The sequence below is a fragment of the Thamnophis elegans genome, chromosome 4 (assembly GCF_009769535.1).
Source record: "Thamnophis elegans isolate rThaEle1 chromosome 4, rThaEle1.pri, whole genome shotgun sequence".
Taxonomy (NCBI): Eukaryota; Metazoa; Chordata; class Lepidosauria; order Squamata; family Colubridae; genus Thamnophis; species Thamnophis elegans.
Genome location: NC_045544.1, coordinates 5764104 through 5787207, shown reverse-complemented (window position 1 = coordinate 5787207; position 23104 = coordinate 5764104). Strand labels below are relative to the sequence as shown.

At 39.2% G+C, this 23104-nt stretch overlaps 1 protein-coding gene across 6 annotated transcripts in view; it reads left to right on the top strand.

Annotated features, from left to right (window-relative positions):
* DST (dystonin) overlaps positions 1 to 21275 on the top strand; it is a 175041-nt gene extending 153766 nt beyond the window's left edge. For 3 of the 6 annotated variants that reach the window (XM_032216300.1, XM_032216295.1, XM_032216296.1), the window contains 6 exons: positions 468 to 485; positions 7567 to 7684; positions 12677 to 12876; positions 13363 to 13458; positions 18149 to 18272; positions 20241 to 21275. In XM_032216300.1, the coding sequence (XP_032072191.1) occupies positions 468 to 485; positions 7567 to 7684; positions 12677 to 12876; positions 13363 to 13458; positions 18149 to 18272; positions 20241 to 20506 (822 nt within the window). In that variant the 3' untranslated portion in view covers positions 20507 to 21275. The remainder of the gene's footprint in view (positions 1 to 467; positions 486 to 7566; positions 7685 to 12676; positions 12877 to 13362; positions 13459 to 18148; positions 18273 to 20240) is intronic. The other 3 variants (XM_032216297.1, XM_032216298.1, XM_032216299.1) reach the window with 3 other exon arrangements.
* Positions 21276 to 23104: the final 1829 nt, after the last annotated feature.

Here is a 23104-nt window from a genome sequence, read left to right as displayed (position 1 = left end):
TATGTAATAATTATATGACACCATGCCACCAATGCTCAGGATCTTTCATTGTACTATTCAATAATATTTAAATGGTATTCTTTCCAACAGAGTTAGAATTCAAAGATATTGAATAATATATCTCCCTATCATCCTGTTCTTATAAAAATGCATATGTCCCAGTTTTATTAGTCAGGAAATGTGTTGGGTATCTTATTGGGGGAAAGACCTTAAACATATATGAAGGAAGAATTTGTCAAATGGCAGAAGAAATTTGATCAAAGATGATGCAAGGAAGCAACAGATAACCTTGAATTCCATTATCCATCATTTACAGTCCAAACATGTGTTGTTACTTGTATGTATGTAAAGTACATATTATATTAAGCTATTTGGAATATGAATGCACTTTCGTAGTGTGAGTGATGTGGACCATTTCCTGTTAATCTAATTGTGTTTTTTTCCCCCCATTTTCCATCTCTTGTCAGTTCTTCCTGGGAAATCAGGTATAAACAGTGGAATGTACATGGAGTTTCTAGTACCTTTTTTTTAATACATTATCATTTCAGCTTGCAGTGATTTGTCCTCCCACTTCCTTTTCACCCTGAGCTAATTCCTTGTTTGCTCAGCTTTGGTGCCTTAACAGGTGTCTCTTTATCCTGAGATTTGTCTCTTTGCCTGTGGCTGCCTCATAATTAAGATTACTTTAAGGGAACCAGATAATAGTGCAAAATGCTCTTCGGGTGCAAATGCTTTCAGATACTTTCTCTGTAATTTGCACTTGAAAACTGTAGTTGAGATGGTGCTATGATTGCTCTGTGGAATTGCTTTTAGGTTTCCATGCTGTATCCCTCTCTCAGGTAATTTGCATCACACTTTTTTTTTAAACTACTAGGAAAAAGGCAAGGGTACGCAGACGCAAACCAATAGTATGCAACCAAGCCACTTAATTTTGTTTATTTTGTTCAATATATCCTTGTTTCTCTGCTCACTGTTAGCTTTTTTAACAGAGCAATATTATTTCATTCAAAACAAAGGGGGGGGAAATAACATTTGGGGGAGAGCTGGTTTCATTTGGTGGAAAGTGACCCCAGATTTCAGCCAGGATTTAACAAATAATAATGATTCCACTAAGTTTGAAATTTGCACTGATGCCAGAAGCAGAAGATCTTTCAATTCTTGTTAAAGTCCATCTTCCGGTGGTTCTTTTTATACAGTTATATGTATTAAAAAAGAAATGTTGATACCTGATAATAACACAATATTATCATTATGCAACTATGTCTTTAATAATGGGCATTGCTTAGGTTTTATATGAAACAGTATTAATAGAATTCTTGGATAGGATTTCCCATCTACTCCTAACAATGGAGCGTGCTCGCTATTTGAGTCCAATCAGACACACTCCCAGTTGAATCTATGCTTACAAACAGTTGCTATGATGAGGTTTAAATGAAGGGTATTGTCAGATATACTGTCTTGAATGTTTAATAGAAATGATAGCATATAAGATGGTGTAAAACTAATCAAACTGTTGAAGGAGCTGGTGCTTCTGGAGAGAGAGGCAGATAAGAGTTGCAATAGCTGGGCATCCTTATCAAAGGAAAGGAATTCTGTTGTTTGCATTCCCAGATTATCTAAGAGAAATGTAGTAGACTTACTTACCCATTTTGTTTTTTACTTTTTTTGAAAGGCACAATTTATTTATTTATTTATTTATTTATTTATTTATTTATTTATTTATTAGACTTATATATCGCTTCATAGGGCTTTCAGCCCTCTCTAAGCGGTTTACAATTTTTTTTAGCAAATTGAGTCAGCAACTTGCCCCCACAGTCTGGGTCCTCATTTCACCCACCTCGGAAGGATGGAAGGCTGAGTCGACCTTGAGCCGGTGATAATCGGGAATATTAAGTATCAAGATACAGACTGTAGTAATGTAGATATTTTAGCCACTCCAAATAATTACGACAGGTTGTGCTTGTAAGGATTTCGGGAAAAACACAACTAAAGGATAAGTTTCCCAAAGAATACCGCCAAAAGAGGAAACTCCTCAAACCAACAGCCTAGGTTTGATTGGTTGGAAATGAAACGAAATTGTGTCAGGTCTCTCTTGATCTGCTGCTAGAGCTTCTGGACATAGAAACGTGAATATTACAGCTTGGGACCAAGGTAGAATTCTCCCAAAAATAATCTAGGAAGCAGGAAGGGATATTCTTTCCTGACTCATCTATGTGGTCATAACTTCCCACTCTGCTTTAGGAAAATAACTACAGTCAGCATTTGAATGCATTTGTGGCTGTAGGGGAGCTGGGTGAATGTCTCCTGTTATCGTTCCAATTTCTCTGGCTAATTCTTCCCAGAAATATTTAAGCAAAGTCCATTTTCCAAAGGGCTCATATGAAAAACAGTTGCTGCAGCATAAAAACTTTATAAGAAGAAAGGAAAAAAAGTCTTCATAGCTATGTTTATTTCCATAATTTTACACAGTGCACATTCCAAACTAGCATTTTTGCGTACTTCTAAAATAAGGTTTTGTCCCTGGCGTAGTGAGCTTTATCTGCTACACTGTTATTTGGTTCCTAAGAAGTAATATGCTTTCTCCCCCTTTGCTTAAGCTGTATCTCAGGTTATATTAAAAAAGTAAGCTCAGTTGTATGATTTAGCAATGAAAGATTTTTGCTTGAATTTTGAAAGGTAATATTTGGCTTCTTATTCCAGTTGGACTTTTGGGCCCTCGTGAAAAATCAGGCATTAAATATTAGAGAAGTTCTGAACTCTTCTCCTAGCGGAAACTAATGGCAAAATGATTTGCAGCACAAGTCACAAGGGTAGCTCAAAGAAAAGATTTTTTTTTAGGCAGTGATTGGGGATGGAAGTGTTAAAACCTAGTGAACTTCATTACACATTTAATGAAAAGTTAACTAGTTGTGATTTCCTGGGCCTTTTCTTCTCGGCCTTGTCTGTCCTCTCACCTGGTTATTGCAATGATCAGGAGTGCAAATATGCTGTAGAGGAGTGGTTCCCAAACTTGGCAACTTTAAGACTTGTGGACTTCAACTCCCAGAATTCTCCAGAGGAGAATTTTGTGGACTTCAACTCCCAGAATTCTCCAGAGGAGAATTCTGGGAGTTGAAGTCCACAAGTCTTAAAGTTGCCAAGTTTGGGAACCACTGACCTAAGAGAACCAACCCATCAGGACAGGCTTCAGCCGTCCATCTGCATTTGAAAGACAAAGGTCACTTTTTACACAAGTCTTAAAGTTGCCAAGTTTGGGAACCACTGCTGCAGAGCAAAATGAAGGGAGAGAATAACAATCAGAGGAAATAGAAAGGGAAGTATGTTCTTCCTCTAGCACGGAGCTTAAAAGTACAGTACAAATCTCTAGATTGCAAATGCCTAATTTTGGCTTTACAGTACTCGTTCCATGTTCTCATAAAATGGGGGTCAGCACCTGGCCATTATGATCCCAAAATAACAAAACAGTGCAAATGCTGTCCTTTTGCCTATTTGCCCAGTACAAATAATTCTACATTCCTTTCTAAATTTTTCCTTTCCTGATGTGCTGTAATAAATAAATCAGAAGCCTTGGATTCTCTGTTGAACATCAACCAGAGGACTATTAAGATTCTGAATAACAAGTCCAGTTAAGTTGGACCCCTGCCATGTTCCAGATCTGCAAACCATTGTTTCCTTGTTTGGACATGATAAGAAAATATTCTTTATTCCAGCAGGCCAAGAAAGACAGGAGCTGTATAAAAACTAGAATCAAACAGTAGATAAAACTTCTGTGATTTAAAGATTACCTGCTTAAACAATGATGTAGTAAGTTTCATGATTATTTAGATCAGAGATGAAGAGAAAATTATTTTTTGTTTCATTTTAATATTATATCTAAGCACATTTCTCTAAACAAATATTTGAATTCATATGAAATTACATATTAGAGGCTTCAAATCTTTGATTTGGAGAATTAAAGCTGACCAAATTAAATCTCCAAAGCGAATATTTGACTTAGAAGGCTTACACAGAAGTTGTTTCTTCGGAATTGATTGGGACAATCAACGTATCAAATGAATTCAGCTATCAGAATGGATGATTCAATTCTGACCAAATCTGATTTACGTATTCCTGTTATGTACATATACTTATTTGAATTTCTCCAGTTTTATAATGTAATTCATAAATAAAGAGTAATGCTGGTTCCACCACAAAACCGCGCCCGACTAAACCGCGTCGCTGACGTCATCAACAGGGCGACAACAGCGCGGAGACAGAAGCACGCTGTAAACCCTAAACCTAAAATTAACCCCTAAACCTAAACCTAACCCCCCTAAACCTAACCCTTAACCTAACCCTAAACCTAATCCTAACCCTTACCCTAACCCTTAACCTAACCCTAACCCTTAACCTAACCCTAAACCTAACTCTAAAGCTAACCCTAAACCTAACCCTTACCTTAAGTTGAATCGGCTTGCTTTCAAAGCGCTATTTAAAGCGCCCTTCTTTCTCCGCGCTGGCTGTTGTCGCCCTGTTGATGATGTCAGCGACGCGGTTTAATCGGGCGCGGTTTAGTCGAGCACGGTTTTGATAAGTCACGAGTAATGCTAGCACTTTGAATTGAACACACTGCCAACAAGTGCAACTTGTGAAACAAAGGTGTCACATATTCTGAATTAAAGACCCCTTTAATGCTCACACTGCTACATTTTACACTAGCTGAAACTTCCGTGTCCTGTTAAAGGATACAGCATGTTGCAGTAATCCAGTTAGGAGGTAATCAGAGTGTGAGCAACCATGAGCAGGGCCTCTTCTTCTAGAAATAGGCCAGGGTTAAATCAACTTACCTTCGCTACCGGTTCCCAAATGTGAGTGCATGCGCCACCTCCGGGCATATGCAGAACCTTCCACACATGCACAGAGTGTCAAAAATGGGACATGATGACATCTGGGCAGGTGGGCGGAGCCTCCCGCCGCCAGCACTGCCGGTTCATCCGAACCGGATAGAACCAGCTGAATTGCACCACTGGAATTGGCACAGTTGGTAGGCAAGGCATATCAAGGCAAGGGCCCTCTTAGGGATAGCTGCTACCTGCTCCTTGAGCCGGGAGAACAAGTCCAGGAGGACCTTCAAATTGCACACAGCAGTGTATTTGCAGAATACTGATGCTACCTCACCTGGAAATGTTGGATACATGGCTTCATGTAGATGTTAAACACGAGACGGTTGAGCTCTGGGGCACTCCACAGATTCTCCCCCACCGAGTTCCATCAGTTTCTGGAACTGATCCTGAAATATATCATAGTCAGTGAATATTAAAGGCTGCTAAGAGGTGAAAACAAAATAAAGGCAGAAGCTTTGGGTCTACCTATTTTATCTCTCTATCTAGTCTGGATAGTAATTAACATAATATAACATAATACTAGGAAAACTCATGGCAAATAAATATATAAACTAGAAATTGCATACAATATATATGAATGAGGAGAAATTGCATACAATATATGAATAAAAGAGGAGAGCCTGTGGCTTAGTGGCTAATACAACTGCCTAATATGTAATACAGCACAGGTTCAAATCCCAGTAAGGGTATGGCTAGCTGATGAGAGCTAAATAGCTTGAAATAGATCTATACTAGTCTCCCTTTATTTATTTATCAGCACAAATGCAACACACAAAGACACACACACACACACACACACACACATATGTACTGAAAAATAAAAATAATAATAAATAAAAAGCATTTGAATGTGGACTTTTAAAAAGTACTAGCAGATATAATACAAATCAAGTTGAGAAAATGAGACATTGAATGAAATTAAAATACTTATCAATCACTTTTTAATTTTTAAAATTCCATGAACTATTTGCTTTTTTTTAATTTTTTTCACACTTTAATAGTCATTTGTTTTTGTACGGCTATCAAAGGGCCATGAAAATTGTACTTATGCATCTACATATATATATATATGTAGATGCATAAGTTATTTATCAGCACAAATATAACAAATGTAACAATAAGGCAACAGTAAAAAATATTGGGTTTCTGTCTGGATGGTCTCTTGTGACGAGCCGAAGGACAGAGAATGGAAGTGTGATCTTCCTCCCATATTTGGGCATACCAGGGGTTGTGACTTTAAATATATACCTTTCACCCTGGCCTGGCTGATAAGGAGTCGAGCTCTGTAGCTCAATGGTTAACACATCTGCCTAAGAGGCAATAGAGCATAGGTTCGATTCCCAGCAAGGGTATGGCTAGCTGATGAGAGCTAAATAGCTTGAAATAGATCTATACTAGTCTCCCTTTATTTATTTATCAGCACAAATATAACATTTTATATGTGTGTGTGTGTATATATATATATATATATATATATATATATATATATATATATATATATATATATATATATATATATATATATATATATATATACACACACACATACATACATACATACATACATACATACATACATACATACATATATATATATATTCTGCAATTCTTAAAAGGAGAGCTTCTGACCAACAGTGATGATCATTAGAAACATAATTTTTCCAGCCTCAAGTGTTTTCCACACCACTGCATTCTGGGAGTTGTAGTCCCAACATTTCTGCAGCCCATCAGACTGGAGAGGTTTTCCTTTTGATCTTTGAGGACACCAACTCCTGTCTTCATGGTGTTGTTTTTTTTATTTCTTTGTTTTGCTTGACTGCTTAGATTACATCAATACTAAGAGGCATGCAAGACCAGTAGCAAAACTATTAATGCTTTTGTGGCTGGTGTTGAAAAAGGAAGCTCTCGAGCAAATGTAGTCGCTGAGGAATGATAGATATGCAGTAGGTTTTTTGAACGTTTAATTACTTTTTAAAAAAAAAAGAATTGAAAAATAGATTAAATACAATTATCTAAAAAGTAGCAGGATGTTTGATCAGAATATAGAAGGAGAGGTAGCAGGAGAGAGAAATTATAAACTGCTCACCTCCCAGATATGTGAAAATCTACAAAAGCAGAAAAGACACTGAATCATACCATGCAATACATTGGATATACAAAGGGAAAGTTTTCCTGGAAGCAAAAAGATGAAAGAAGCTTCTTGTCATGATTAAAATTACTTTTCTTCTTTCCCAGGATAAAACTTTTGGGTTCTCTCTCTATTTTATGAAACTCATAGTGTATTTTTAATTATTTTTTGCCAGGAAAGCTCAGGGAGGGTTTTTGTAATGAATGAAAAAAATTGTCTGATATAAGAACTTCATACATTCTCTTAGTATTTTTTTTTCTCTCCTATTACATGATTTTTGCAAATTTTGTGTAAAATGAAACCAGCATTTGATCTTTATGTTCTGCTTCTACCTCCCTCTACCCCAATCTCATTGCTGGCTTGTGGATTAATACATTCAGTTTGACAACAGCTTTGATCATCATATGCTTAATGAAAACGTCTTTGGTAATTTTTTCTACTAATGATTTTAAAGCAATCTATCTATGGCTAATTTTAACCTACGTAGCCTGGAGGAGGCATTGCCGTTTAGAATATATAGGAAAACTCCAGCTTATTTTCCTTTCTTCGGCACAGTTTGGTGATTCCCAGCAGCTTCGTCTCGTCCGAATCCTGCGGAGCACCGTTATGGTTCGTGTTGGAGGTGGTTGGATGGCATTAGATGAGTTCTTAGTGAAAAATGATCCTTGCAGAGGTATGTAAGAAAATAGCTTGGATGTCACATGCATTAATTGTGCCCATAACTGCCCGCACTGCTTAATTGGAGGAAAGGAAATATCAGCTGTGTCAATTCCACATCTTAACTCAATCTTAATTTACTTATGATGATATACTTTTGTACATATCAATATGCAAAAGGACTGCATACCGAAAAATCTAGGGGCAGAGCTGAGCAGAACACAAATGGTCTCCAAATGTTTTGTATATCAATTTCTGCCATGCAGGTAACATGGATAATGGCAAGGAATGGTGGGGGTGGCATTCCAAAATAATTGTAGAAGACTCCTGTCGCCTGAGATTTCTCTTACGTGCTGAGAAAACTCAACAAGACACAGGTAGCCTTCTACTTACAGCCATTAATTTAGTGACTCTTCAGAGTTACAATGGAACTCAAAAAAAAAAAGTGACTTTCAACCAGATTTTGCATTTACAACTGTTGCAGCATCCCCACCAGTGGTGAGTTTCAGAAATTGTTTGAAACTACTCTGTGGGTGTGGCCTCCTTTGTGGGAGTGGCTTGGCACCCATGTGACCGGATGGGAGTGGCTTGCCGCCCATGTGACCGGATATGAAGATGCCGACGACACTTGTCAGAACCACCTTAAATTACCTCACCCACAGCACTGGCGTGCGTAAGAATATGATGTAAACTTGTTTTTTAAAAGGCATCTTTGATTTGCGTTAAAGCAACTTCAACACACGCAATGTTCTGATTGCACCACAAACGCAATAGTCATCCTTACCTTTCACAGAGGCACTGAGTTTTATAAATATGAGCATGAGAGTGTAGAATAATCATATCCAAGGACCAGTGGTGGGTTTCAAAAAATTTGGGAACCTCTTCTGTAGGTGTGGCCTGCTTTTCGGGTCCACTGGTGGAACCTCTTCTAACCGGTTCGGTAGATTTGACGAACTGGTTCTACCGAATAGGTGCAAACTGGTAGGAACCCACCTCTGCTATGGGAGATAACCAGGATATGAGAGACTGAAAGAAGGGCTTTCCAATCCAGGAAGGAACACAGCTGGTGCAGAACACAAGGTTGTAACATGATACAACTCATATTTTTAAAAAGTGTAAGGTGGCTATAATTTTTCTCACTTGTAAACTAGTAGGCAGGGGCTGCGTGCACCTCTGTAGTCTTCAAGGACAGCACCATGAACAGCAATTTGCAGTAGTCCAACCCTGAGATGTGAAATATCACTGCATGTATTTTCCATTCCATGAATTGCAGCAACCAAAAGTTGCACTTTTTAAAAATATGAGTTATATCATGTTGCAAAGGAGGTTCTGACCATGACTTCTGCTTGTTGTTCTCCTGGGTAAAATGTGAATCCAGGAGAGCCCCCAGATTATGGACCAACTCTTTCTGGGAAAGCGCAATCCTGTCTTGTTGCAGAGGCGACTCTCCTGGCATAAGAAAATTTCTGAACCAACAATTATTCCATTTTACTGGAATTAAGATTAGGTTTTTTTTTTCATTTTATTTAGTAAAAATGTTACTAATTAGTTTGACATATTTTTGGGCAGTGCCACAACAAAAGCAGAGTTTTTTTCCTCCCCAAATCTATGAGATAAATGTTCTATGCAAGCTGTAATATCTAACCTAGATCCTGACTTGCCAGCAAGCGTATTATTATGCAACATGCTAAGAACAGGGACGTGCAGTCAGGAGAGGCAGGGGAGGCAGAGCCTCACCACTGTCATCATGAAAAAGAAAAAAAATGTAAAAGGAAAAAGGCTAGAGCAGAGGTCAGGCTGAGCTAGTTGCTGCCAGAGTCACCATGGATGACTCTGCTTAGTGCTTAACTGGCAGGAAAACGACGTGCCTCATCTGGCATTTTATGATCACTCGAGCAGAGTTAAGCAAGGGTTAAAAGCCTAAAAATTCCTTATGTAGATGAGGCCCGTGGTTTTCTTGCCTCCTCCTGGAGAGGGCGTTTTTTTAGAGGCTTTTTTAAACAGTGAAGCAGAGTCATCCATGGTGACTCTGGCAGCAACTAGCTCAGCCTGACCTCAGCTCTTGCCTTTTTCCTTTTACATTTTTTTTTCTTTTCATGATGGCAGGCAAGAGCAGAGTTGAAATCCTCTCTGAAACATCTGGAAAAGGTACGTGTGGGTCAGAGGGAGGGGAAGGAATTCAAACTTCATCCTCCTGGTGCAACTTTGTGTGTGTGTGTGTGTGTGTTTGAGAGAGGGGGGAGGGAGCATATTGAGACAGTTCTTTAGTGTATGCAGTATGTAACACTAATACTATGCCTTTGGGTCTTCTGAAATTTTAATTACCCAATCATAAGCAAAAACAATATTTTCGGTAGAATGAATTTCCACTTCTACTTACACCTGCCAGCCAAAATGCTGCTAGTGGTATTGCTAACATGGGCTGAGGAGGAAAACCTAAATTTTCTGAATCCTGGTGCAATTGTGTGTGTGTGTGTGTGTGTGTGTGTTTGAGAGAGGGGGGTGGGGGAGAGAGAGGGAGAGAGGAAGAAGAAGGGAGAAGAAAAAGAAAGAAGGAAACTTATTTAGCAAAGGAGAAAAACAAATGCTGTCACTTTAAATCGGAACTGAGCATGCCTGGCTGTGGAATTCTGGGAGTTGAAATCCACAAGTCTAAAAAAATTGCTGCCTCTCCAGCCATAAACCTCACCGCACATCACTGGCTAAGAACATCAGGACTTACAACTTATTTTACAACATTAATGGATGATGAATCTCCATTTCTATTTACAAACCATTCTCTCCTGCCAAAACTTTCATTTCTGTGTACACATCCTTCTTTTTTCCCCCACCAAATGGGTGGAGGGAACAAGATAGACTCAGAATAAGGGGAAGGGATTCTTGCATGAGGAAGGGAAGAAAAGAGAAAGAATGAAATAGATATTTGGTGAGGGGAACAGAAAGAAATGACTGGAAAGGAAAAAGAGAGGCTATAATAAGTAGTTTCAAATGGGTTAAACTAGTCAAGCAAACACACCGAATTAGCAGCTAATGCTCAGGCTAAAAAGGCATTGTAGTTTTGAAGCAGATGGCAATTTCTACAAATAGGTGTTGAATAAGGAGGCATTGGTGTTCATTTAAAGGAACACCAATGTTTTCTAACACAATCAGATTTTCTTCATTCTCCATATAAATCAAGAGAAGGATTCCTATCATTACTATATTTTGTGTGGTCATTAACAAGCTTCACGTAAGAATAAAATTCTCTTTAATACCAGTATATAGAAATATGGAAAACGTTTTTGTGGTTTGCTGAAAAACAAAATATATATCCCTGAATACGAATGTAAAATTGATTTTGTTTTTTTTAATTTTCCAAAGGTAGTTTTACAAAGTTAAGATGAGGTATTTGATCCGTAGTAGTCCAGACTAGCTAAGCACGATTTAGTTACACTGGAGAGACTCGAGTTCAAGTTCATCCTCAGCCACAGAAACTCACTCGGGTGACTTTAGGCCAGCCACTCTCAATCCATTCATCCACACAAGATTGCTGTTGCAGAAAAAAATGTGTGGAGGGGGGAAATGTCTTTGTAGGTTACATTGAACTCCTTGAGAAAAGATTGAAAATAAATTATCAAATTAACAAACAAATAAATAAATATTATGTCCGAACAATAGAATGTTTAAGATTGTCGTCACTCAAGGAGAGGAACAAGATTGCAATCTTTTGAGTTTATTATATTATTATTATATATAATAAATATAATAAAATATAATAAATATAATAAACTCAACTTTTGAAAATCTATAATGAAAAAAACAGCCTTGTGTTTAGAAAGATAAAATGTGAATAGTAGTGATTATTTAAACACCTACCGTGTGGGATTTTGTCTTCTTTTTCAGGTTGGCATGGTTTCTTCCATTCTTCTTCTTCTTTTTGTTACATTTCTTCATTTTGAGAGAGAAGTGTTGTTTTTGTTTTTTTAACATAGATGACCTTGGAAGTATTTGCTATTGAAATCATACTAGGAGACTTTGGTATTTCCCGAGAGACTTGATCTCGGGTAGGAAGAGCTAGCAAAAAGTTGTGTCAAGTTCTCTTTCTTGCTCTTCGGCTTTGAGTCTCTTGCATATATGCCTCTGCTGTGATTGATTCTTCTCCTGCTAACAATTTTCTTTTAATATGACCCATGTCCTGTGTCATTTTTTCTAGTTCATCATCATGGGAGTAAAATGTTACGTTCGGAATCAAACTCTTCAATTACCACTCAGCCTACGCTAGGTGGGCAAATCCCTCTCTTTGTCTCTCCTGTTCTTATTTTCTTTTCAATTTCTTTCTCGCTCTGCTTCAATATATATATATATATCAAAATCTGTTTTAACAAAACGCTTCACGCCTTGCAGTTTTAGCTTAACACTTGTTGCCCTGGGCTGGCGGCGCTTGACAGCTTCCCTCTAAACTTAAACGATGACTTTGAGAAAACGTCTCAAAAGCCATTGCTGCTAACCTAAAGGGGCATCAAACGCTAAACACGTTTACGCGTCTGATCCTTGTGCATTGTCCTCTCATAACAGCATCCCGTCGGGATTTAACATCCAAACCCTTCCTTAAGAGTTTGGGAGTTCCTATCCGCGTTGCATGTTACCAGATTGTATGATTCCCAGTTTAGAATTAATATGGTTTACCCTTTGCTCTCTCTTGTCTGCTTATCATAGCCAACATCTGTTTCTGAATCACCCAAGAAGCAATAGCATTAGTTGAGTGGGTCCGCAGGGTGTGTCTGTGCCCCAGTAACCAAATAGCATGTTGAGCCATTCCATTCTCACGCTGATTTATGTTGACCGTGGTTCATCTTTGCTGGCCTAGAACATTAGACGCACACATTTTATCGGTGAACTTTTTTTCTTTCAAATGCATTACTAATGTGTTTGAATTGTTTGGCTTACTTGTTGAGACTTGGCAAGGCAATGGTGTGGAAGAGGAGGCAAATGATCAGACTCCTAATTTATCTTTTTTCATTCACTGTAGCCAAAGGGAGGACGAACATGGAGCTCCGGGAGAAGTTCATGTTAGCGGATGGGCCTTCCCAAAGTATGGCTGCCTTCCGGTCAAGAGGACGTCGGTCGCGGCCTTCTTCGAGGGGAGCTTCTCCCAACAGATCCATGTCTGTATCGAATCAACCTGCCCAAGGAACTCCAGTTTCAGCTCTTGCTGCTAGCACACCCAAGGTACAATTTGAATAATCTTTGATAAGACTTGATATCCGTTACAATTAATGTTACTTAATAGGATTGAGCCCAACTGAACGTCAGTTAGTAGCAATAAAACTGCCTTAACACCAATATGGAGATTTTAGGTTTTTTTTTTTCCAAAGACTCTAACAAATTTTTTTTTTATTGTTTCCTCCCCGCCTTACAAAATGCAGCGGTCATACAAGACTGGGAAAAAACATGTAAGCCATTTAGACCACAGAACCAACTTGTTCAAGGAGTGAAACATTGCCCCCCCCCCCCCCATTGCACCTTAGAAAACACACACAATCCTTTTTCCATACAGAATTGCTTGCTTCATCACTTGCTCCTGCTCGGTTTTGATGTCTTGTTTTGGACTTTTAAACTATGAGATTCATTCTTCATAACCTGACTTGTTCCATTTCATGACATTGTTTTCCAACAACTGTTCTTCACCTTGTGATTTGCCATTGTTTCATACAGACACGCAACTATGGTAAACCATGGTTGATAAACAGCAAAACGTCATCTCCTTGTAAACCATCAGAGTGCTATGAATATCAAGTATCATCCACAGAGGTACAGTAATGGACAGATTTTTTTTTTTTTTTTTAGTCTTAACCACATTTCCTTCACTAAAACTATCCTGTTGGCTAACAGCGATTTCCACTCCTTATCAACTGTGCTGTACCTTCCATATTAATGCACTCTTATTTGTTTTCACTCTTCTGTCCATCAATTTTGTTCCCCCCCCTCTTTTTTAAGCTTGTAAATTAATCAATTGTTGGAAGTTTGTTTGACTCCTATCTGGGCCTTGTTGAGCATGTAGTCATTGTCAAAATAATAATTGATTTTATACAAGTGAAATTTATAGATTTGTATAAATTTATATACATGGTTTGTATAAATTTGTGGTTCCACCACAAAACCGCGCTCGACTAAACCGCGTCCGACTAAACCGCGTAGCTGATGTCATCAACAGGGCGACAACAGCGCGGAGACAGAAGCACGCTGTAAACACTAAACCTAAAATTAACCCCTAAACCTAAACCTAACCCCCCCTAAACCTAATCCTAAACCTAACCCTAAACCTAAACCTAACCCTTAACCTAACCCTAACCCTAACCCTTAACCTAACCCTAACCCTTAACCTAACCCTAACCCTTAACCTAACCCTAACCCTTAACCTAACCCTAACCCTTAACCTAACCCTAACCCTTAACCTAACCCTAAGGCTAACCCTAAAGCTAACCCTTACCTTAAGTTGAATCGGCTTGCTTTCAAAGCGCTATTTAAAGTGCCCTTCTTTCTCCGCGCTGGCTGTTGTCGCCCTGTTGATGATGTCAGCGACGCGGTTTAATCGGGCGCAGCTTAGTCAAGCGCGGTTTTGACGGGTCACGTAAATTTATATATAAAATCTCTCTTAACCAAGACTTACATAAAAATAACAGATATCTTCAATTCCTATGTTTAACAGTAAGTTAGTTAAATATAATTTTATTTGACTATATCTCATTGATATCAAGACTAATTGGTTCTTATTCATAAATTAGATTGCAAACTATGTTACTTTGCTCGTTGGAAGGGTAAAACGTGCATAAGTTTAATTATGGTCTTCAGATAATTTATCCGGTTTAAGTCAGGAAATTTATTAAATTGAAAATGTCTGGGAAAATCTATTAGCAACATAATTTGCAAAACTCTTAAGTGATAAATTTAAATTTGAGGTGTTTTAGCCTCAAAGTTCAAATACCCTTGGCTGGCCTTCCTCAACCTGATGTTCTCCTGATGAGCTGGAATTCAACTCCCAACACCTTCCTGCTGAATGGATATTATGGGATTTGTGGTCATTAAGTTATGTGACACCAATTATTGTTAGTGTACCACTCCAGAAAAAAAAAAGATTTGCCTTCAGGGTAACGTTTCAATTCCCAGGATCTCTTGCTATAACATTAAGAGAAATTGGAGTGGCATGCCATGGATTGGCCCATGGGGAACAAAGAGTCCTTGTTCTTACAACATGAAATTTTCCATCTCATTTGTATCATTTAGAAGAGGAATGGGGAGGAAATCCACAATTCCCCATCTTTTGCCCTGACCAAGATGAGTCAGAACTTAATGAGTGAACTGTTCAATCTGCTAACTGTATTGATTTACCAAAAGGCATCTTGAAGAAGGATTCTCATTTTGGTCCTTTAATGAATGAAATGTATTAAATGTATTTAAATAATTACGTGCTTCAAATTATGCAGAATATACTAATTTAAACCATATAATTTCTACTAAATATAATCTCATGTAATAATCACATTTCTGTGTCGATTATTACAGCAATTAGAACTGGAAAAAATACCAGATTATTTCTGCTGTGTTAAGTATAAAACTGTACGGTATATTATTGTCAATTTTTAAATACAGATAGTCCTAGACTTCTAGCAACCGTTCAAAATCTCATTGGCTCTGAAAAAAACAGTTGCAGAATTATTTCTGATCACCATATGTGACCTTCCCAGCTGGCTTCTGACAAGTGAAGTCAATGGGAGAAGCCAACTTTTCTTAACAACCATATGATTCACTTAACTGCAATAATTCGCTTAGCAACTGTGGCAAAAAAAAAAAGGTCATAAAATCAAGCACAACTCACTTAACCACTTTACTTAACAATGAAAATTCTGGTCCCAGTCATGAATTGAGGAATACCTGTACTCCATTCTATTTAGTCCTCTTCTTAGCCAATCGCTAACTATAACAACAACAACAAAAACCCTTCTTACTTCAGCATATTGAACTCTTTGGAAAGTTTTAACTGGCAAATATTACCACTATGGTTCTACCACAAATGGGCGAACGACAAAAGCGCGCCTGACTAAACCGCGATGACAAAAACGCGCCGACAAAAGCACGCCGACGAATGAGCGCTGAAGCGTGCCGACAAAAGCGCACCGACAGAAGCGCGCTGTAACCCTAAACCTAAACCTTACCTTAACTTAAATCGCGCTTCTGTTGGCACGCTTTTGTCGGCGCGCTGTTGTCGGCGCGCTTTTGACATCACGGTTTTAGTGCCGCGGTTTTGTCGGCGCGCTTTTGTCGTTCGCGCATTTGTCGGGTCACGTACCACTATTACTGGTAAACTATATCGAATGGCATATTCGGGACAGAAGAAGGGTCCTGCAAAAATTAAGAATTCCAGACATTGGTAAAATGGAGCATTAAATTGTTACCGCACATTGAAAAGTATTTATATCGCCTTCAATATTACTATATTCACATCACATTAACACCATGTTACTTTGGAATACAAATGAACAAAATACCCCCTTCTATCAACTGGAGTATTTAAATAAACCCTGGAAGAAATTTCTGTGATTTATTTAGCCCGGGGTTCATATTGGGAAGTCTGGCTTCTATTTATTCCCTCACTAAAAGATCAGAGGCTTCGTTTGAATTCCATCAAGTTGGGCATCTTGCTCCTTGATGTTGAACATTAAGAAGAGAGTTTATGACATCACGTCCCAATGCTTTTTATACATAGACAGAATGTTGTAATATTTGGTTCACTTCTTTGCAGCCTTCAAGCAAAACAGACACAGGTGGCACATTATGTCATGCCCCCATGTGCAGGGTTTTATACCACCAACAGCATGCTGGAAGGGAGGGGGATTTCAATTTTTACACAATGTTTTGAGTTACACTGGCCAGAACATAATGTGATGCCTGCTGGTGGATAAATGGGGCTCTTTTTCATCCATAAAAATAACATTTCAGATTATTTTAATTACTGTTCATGGACAGTATCTGCCTTTCATCGTTTTTAGAATAAATCCATTGATGCCAATGCAACTTTTAAGTCATTCGCAATCAATCAAGTCGTACTGATTTCAATACATCTGCGCTGAGTCTTGATCCAATGAAATGTATTTGCATTTTTGTAGACGTTAATTAAATATGTTAACTAGAAATGCATCTGGAAGGTGCTCTATATTTAGTCAAATTGATTAATGCAGGTGGTCCTCAACTATTTCTTTAAGTGACTTTTCAAAGTTACAATGGTACTGAAAATAGGTAACTCATGACTGTTTTCACACTAAGGACCGTTGCCACATCCCCATGGTCACATGATCAAAATTCAGAGGCTTGGCAACTGGCATGAATTTATGACAGTTGCAGTGTCCCGGAATCATGCAACCTACTTTCTGACAAGCAAAGTCAATGGGGAAACTATGTTACTAATTTAACAACTGCAGTGATTTGTGTAACAACTGTGGCAAGAAAGGTTGCAAAGAAGAGGCAAAACTCACTGAACAACCATCTCGCTTAGCAACAGAAAATTTGGGCTCAATTGAGGTCATAAGTTGAGGACAACCTGTATTGATCCAGCAAAAAAAAAAAAAGCTAAAATAGATGAAAGGATCCATTTATGTACTTATTGGATCCTGCTTCCAGAAAGGAACAATATTCATCTTCGTTTACATTCACCGGTCCTTGGGCCGTATGCAGGATATAAGAGACAGGCCCAGGTTGTAAAGACTGAGAGGACCTCTGAGAAGGGCTTTTAAAACCTCCAGTCTTCCATCTTACGGGCTCAGTTATGCCGCTATACGGTGGTTTGTGTGACAGGAAAAAAATAGCTGCACCATAAATAATAATAAATGTATAAATACACTATGAACTTTCAAGGGCTGTAATTGACGGTTCCACCACAAATGCGCGCACAACAAAAGCGCGCCTGACTAAACCACGGTGACTAAAGCGCGGTGACAAAACCGCGTGACGAATGAGCGATGAATGAGCCCTAAAGCGCGCCGACAAAAGCGCGCCAACAGAAGCGCGCTGTAACGTAACCCTAAACCTAACCCTAAACCTAACCCTAAACCTTACCTTAAATTAAATCGCGCTTCTGTCGGCGCGCTGTTGTCGGCGCGCTTTTGACATCGCGGTTTTAGCGCCGCAGTGTTGTCGGCGTGCTTGTGACGTTTGCGCTTTTGTCGGGTCACGGTAATTGACTTCTTTGAAATCTGATCCTAAACTGGTAACTATATATATATATCTTGACATGTAAGAATTATTTGTTCATATACTATAGTCCCATCAGAGACAAGTCCCTACCTCCAGAAAACAGCAATCAATACAGTCTCTCTCTCTGTTTCCCTGTTGACATGTATCTAAAGAGTGCTAACTGGTCGATTTTGGTCAAAATTGTGATGTGTGTAGTTCCGAATTCAGCCCTGTTCAAGGCACGTGCTTCATTCAATACTCTTATATCCTACAGGGAACTCCAATACAGGGGAGTAAACTTAGGCTTCCGGGATATCTTTCTGGGAAAGGTTTTCATTCTGGAGAAAATAATGGCCTAATTTCAACAGCAGCAACAAGAGCCAGAGCACATTTTGCAGGTGAGTGTTGGATTTGCGGGGATGGGGCACCTGGATCCTTGGCCACATCCCACTTGCGGAAGTTGAAAGGATCTATCTCTCCCTTAGCCTTCAATCCATAACTCAGATCTCTCTCTCTCTCTTTTTTTACTGCTATATAAATCTCATTACAATGCAAGAGCCGAGGTGGCGCAGTGGTTAGGGTGCAGTACTGCAGGCCACTTCAGCTGACTGCTATCTGCAGTTCAGCAGTTCTAATCTCACCGGCTCAAGGTTGACTCAGCCTTCCATCCTTCCGAGGTGGGTGAAATGAGGACCCAGACTGCGGGGGCGATATGCTGACTCTGTAAACCGCTTAGAGAGGGCTGAAAGCCCTATGAAGCGGTATATAAGTCTAACTGCTATTGCTATCTATCTATCTATCTATCCATCCATCCATCCATCCATCCATCCATCCATCCATCCATCCATCCATCCATCTATCTATCTATCTATCTATCTATCTATCTATCTATCTATCTCTATATCTCTGTCTGTCTGTCTGTCTATCTATCTATCTATCTATCGGATTGTTGGGGGCGATATGCTGACTCTGTAAACCGCTTAGAGAGGGCTGAAAGCCCTATGAAGCGGTATATAAGTCTAACTGCTATATCTATCTATCTATCTATCTATCTATCTATCTATCTATCTATCTATCTATCTATCTATCTATCTCTATATCTCTGTCTGTCTGTCTATCTATCTATCTATCTATCGGATTGTTGGGAGCGATATGCTGACTCTGTAAACCGCTTAGAGAGGGCTGAAAGCCCTATGAAGCGGTATATAAGTCTAACTGCTATTGCTATCTATCTATCTATCTATCTATCTATCTATCTATCTATCTATCTATCTATCTATCTCTATATCTCTGTCTGTCTGTCTGTCTGTCTGTCTATCTATCTATCTATCTATCTATCTATCTATCTATCTATCTATCTATCGGATTGTTGGGAGCGATATGCTGACTCTGTAAACCGCTTAGAGAGGGCTGAAAGCCCTATGAAGCGGTATATAAGTCTAACTGCTATTGCTATCTATCTATCTATCTATCTATCTATCTATCTATCTATCTATCTCTATATCTCTGTCTGTCTGTCTGTCTGTCTATCTATCTATCTATCTATCTATCTATCTATCTATCTATCTATCTATCGGATTGTTGGGAGCGATATGCTGACTCTGTAAACCGCTTAGAGAGGGCTGAAAGCCCTATGAAGCGGTATATAAGTCTAACTGCTCTATCTATCTATCTATCTATCTATCTATCTATCTATCTCTATATCTCTGTCTGTCTGTCTATCTATCTATCTATCTATCTATCTATCGGATTGTTGGGGGCAATATGCTGACTCTGTAAACCGCTTAGAGAGGGCTGAAAGCCCTATGAAGCGGTATATAAGTCTAACTGCTATTGCTATCTATCTATCTATCTATCTATCTATCTATCTATCTATCTCTGTCTGTCTGTCTGTCTGTCTGTCTATCTATCTATCTATCTATCTATCTATCTATCTATCTATCGGATTGTTGGGGGCGATATGCTGACTCTGTAAACCGCTCAGAGGGGCTGAAAGCCCTATGAAGCGGTATATAAGTCTAACTGCTATTGCTATTTCCTGAATGTAAGACAAATAAGGCAAGCTCATCAATACATGGGAAAGAAGGCACTTCGCCCTTCCAAGAGACCTGAATGCTGACTTGAACAGCAGAAGTATTTAATCTAAACCAATACATACAGTATATAATCAGCAATGTTTTCATTGAGCTGAACAATTTTCTAAATTTTCTTTTGCTAAGATATGTCTTTTCAGCCTGGAATGCTATGAAGCAGTAGAAGGCGCCAATTGCATTTACCTTGAGTCAGAGTTCAAGTATCACCCTTCAGAAGCAGCCTCCTTTTGCTATGTCCCATTAACTACGGACGTCTTTCTTCTGGTCTTGCAGAAACTAGAAAAGCATCAAGTAGGCCTGGAAGCCGTGCTGGAAGTAAAGCCGGGAGCAGAGCAAGCAGCCGCCGGGGCAGCGATGCCTCCGACTTTGACATTTCCGAAATCCAGTCCGTGTGCTCAGACATGTCAGAAACTCTTCACACCCCGATCAGACCAACGCCCCGACCGAATTCTCGGTCCGCCTCGGGAAAGCCTTCCAAAATCCCAACTCCGCAAAAACGATTGCTGGTTAGAAAACTAGACAGGCCCTCCAAGAGATAATGCACTTGGCTCCTCCAAAGTCTTTCCTTTTCTTCTGTGCATTAAAATATTTAAGTTTCTAAGATGTAAATTATCCTGTAGAAATTATTGTGAAATATGACGAGAGTTGGATTTTTAATTTTGCAGATGGCCTTATTTGTGTATCAGTCTTGTTATTTTATGTGTATAGTTTTTTTTGGTTAACTTTTCTTTTGTTTATGCCACATTCTATGTGAATAGGAGAACATTTTTTTAATGTAAACTAACAGTTGTTTGCAGTAACATATAGAGAAGTCACTAAAAGCTTTCACCGCTAAACTCTTTGCATCATAAATCCGCCTGGCCTGTTGCTTCATCATTTACAGTAAACTTGATACCTCAAACTTTGATCTTCATACAAATGACAAAAATCTAAATAATATGTTTCGAACTAACTAACGTTAATGACATTTGAGCGAAACTTAAACAACAACACGAAGACACAGTTCTTTTTTGCCATTCTATTAATTAAACAATTCCTTCCAGTAAAATTCATACATGTTCCCATGGTTTTCAGTGTGCTGTTGCTTTAAAAGACGGCAGAAACAATCTTGGTCCGGGAAAGAGGGGGGGCGCGGGGGCTACACTAGCATTAGAATATCAGTATAACCTGCATTCATTATAATGTGAGGTTTTCTTTTGCTTGTGTGGATGATAGCTTTGTATCATCGGACTCATTTTATATCGAAGCAGTTTTGCTTGCAGAAAGAAAGAAAAAATATACAAAATAAATCTTGTCCACTTCTCTTTATTGCTGTGGTTTTCATTTTATCCCAGGGAAAGAGATGTTGTGCTTGCCTTGTACCTGCTCTGCAAAATGCAAAACTTTTCTTCGAGAAAAAAAAATTGCCTATTTATTTTATATCAAAAGACATCGCCCCACTCCCCAAAAAAATAACAACAAAATGTCGTCGATATTATTTGTTTCTCACCTGCAATTCTGGCCCTCACCATTTCTTTCTTTCTTTTATCTGCGGAAAAAGTTTCTCCATTTCTTTTAAGTTCGTGATACGATAGGGTTTTCACATACCGTTGTATCCAACTGTTCACATAATGCTTTTACAATTATTATTTTCTATTTGTAGAAAGGCTCTTGATCAGGAGACGTCTCTCTGCTAACAAAAAGATATTTGATATGCCTCAGATGTCTTTGTACCAGAATGCTGGAAAACAGCCAATGGAACCCTGGTTTTTAAAAAGGACATGAGGGTGGGAGGTGTAATCTGAAAAAGTGGCAGGCTGGTTAACTTAAGGTTTATACCAAATAAAGTGTGCAAAGCCATGCTTTAGTTGAAGCATAAACCATATAGCAAGACATAGCTTTAGCAAAGCTGTAAGTTTTCTCACTTTAAACCAGAGGTGGGTTCCTACCGGTTCGCATCAGTTGGGTAGAACCGGTTCGTCAAATCTACCGAACTGTTTAGAAGAGGTTCCACCAGTTGACCCGGAAAGCAGGCCACACCTACGGAAGAGGTTCCAAAATTTTTTGAAACCCACCACTGCTTTAAACTACTTTGGGTATGCCAGGGGTAATAAGTGAAGTTTATTTTTATCACGTGGTGCCTTTTGATGAAATTCCTTATTGAAGTCACTGAAGTTGCCAAAGCCGAGGTGGCGCAGTGGTTAAATGCAGCACTGCAGGCTACTTCAGCTGACTGCAGTTCTGCAGTTCGGCTGTTCTAATCTCACCAGCTCAAGGTTGACTCAGCCTTCCATCCTTCCGAGGTGGGTAAAATGAGGACCCGGATTGTTGTTGGGGGCAATATGCTGACTCTGTAAACCGCTTAGAGAGGGCTGAAAGCCCTATGAAGCGGTATATAAGTCTAACTGCTATTGCTATTGCTATTCAAGTTGTCATCACTCACAAACATGCAGCCCTGGGAAATTGCCACGTTCGAATCACTTTTAACAACACTCAAGACAGACACAATTCTTCAGAATACATGGAGACCCAGCGGATTTTGTATAACGGCAAACTACTGATTAGCAAGTATATCTCTTTGCTCTTTTACGCAGACACACACAACCTGTCTCTCACCCACACTTAGCCAACGTCCTCAACTAGGCTGCCAGGCCCCTTAGCCAGAGGGATGGAAGCTGTCAAGTCAGGATCCAAAAAAGACGGGCTTCAGAACCCCTTTTATTCACCCCCCTCCCAAATCCCTGGCTTTGTTCCGGATGGCGGGATTTGGTGAGAGGCTTCCCATGTGCTCAGGCCCGATTTTTGGGGGGTCTCATTCAGATGACATTTCCCCCCCCCCCCAATTTCCTTAATGACTTGGTTCAGTGGTGGGATTCAAATAATTTAACAACCGGTTCTCTGCCCTAATGACCATCTGGGTAGGTGGGGCTCGGTGGTCATGTGACTGGGTGGGCGTGGCCAACTCAAGATCACTCAGGTCGATGGGCGCTTCGCCTTAGTTGTTACAATGGTAATAAGGGTTAACTGGTGGGGCAGTTTCTGTAAGCAGGGCAATAAGGATCAGGCTAGAAACAACACCAGGATGTTTCCTTCCTGCCTTCCTTACAGGATTAGCCCTGTAAAGTGGAAATAAACAAAAGGAGATTTCTTCCAACAAC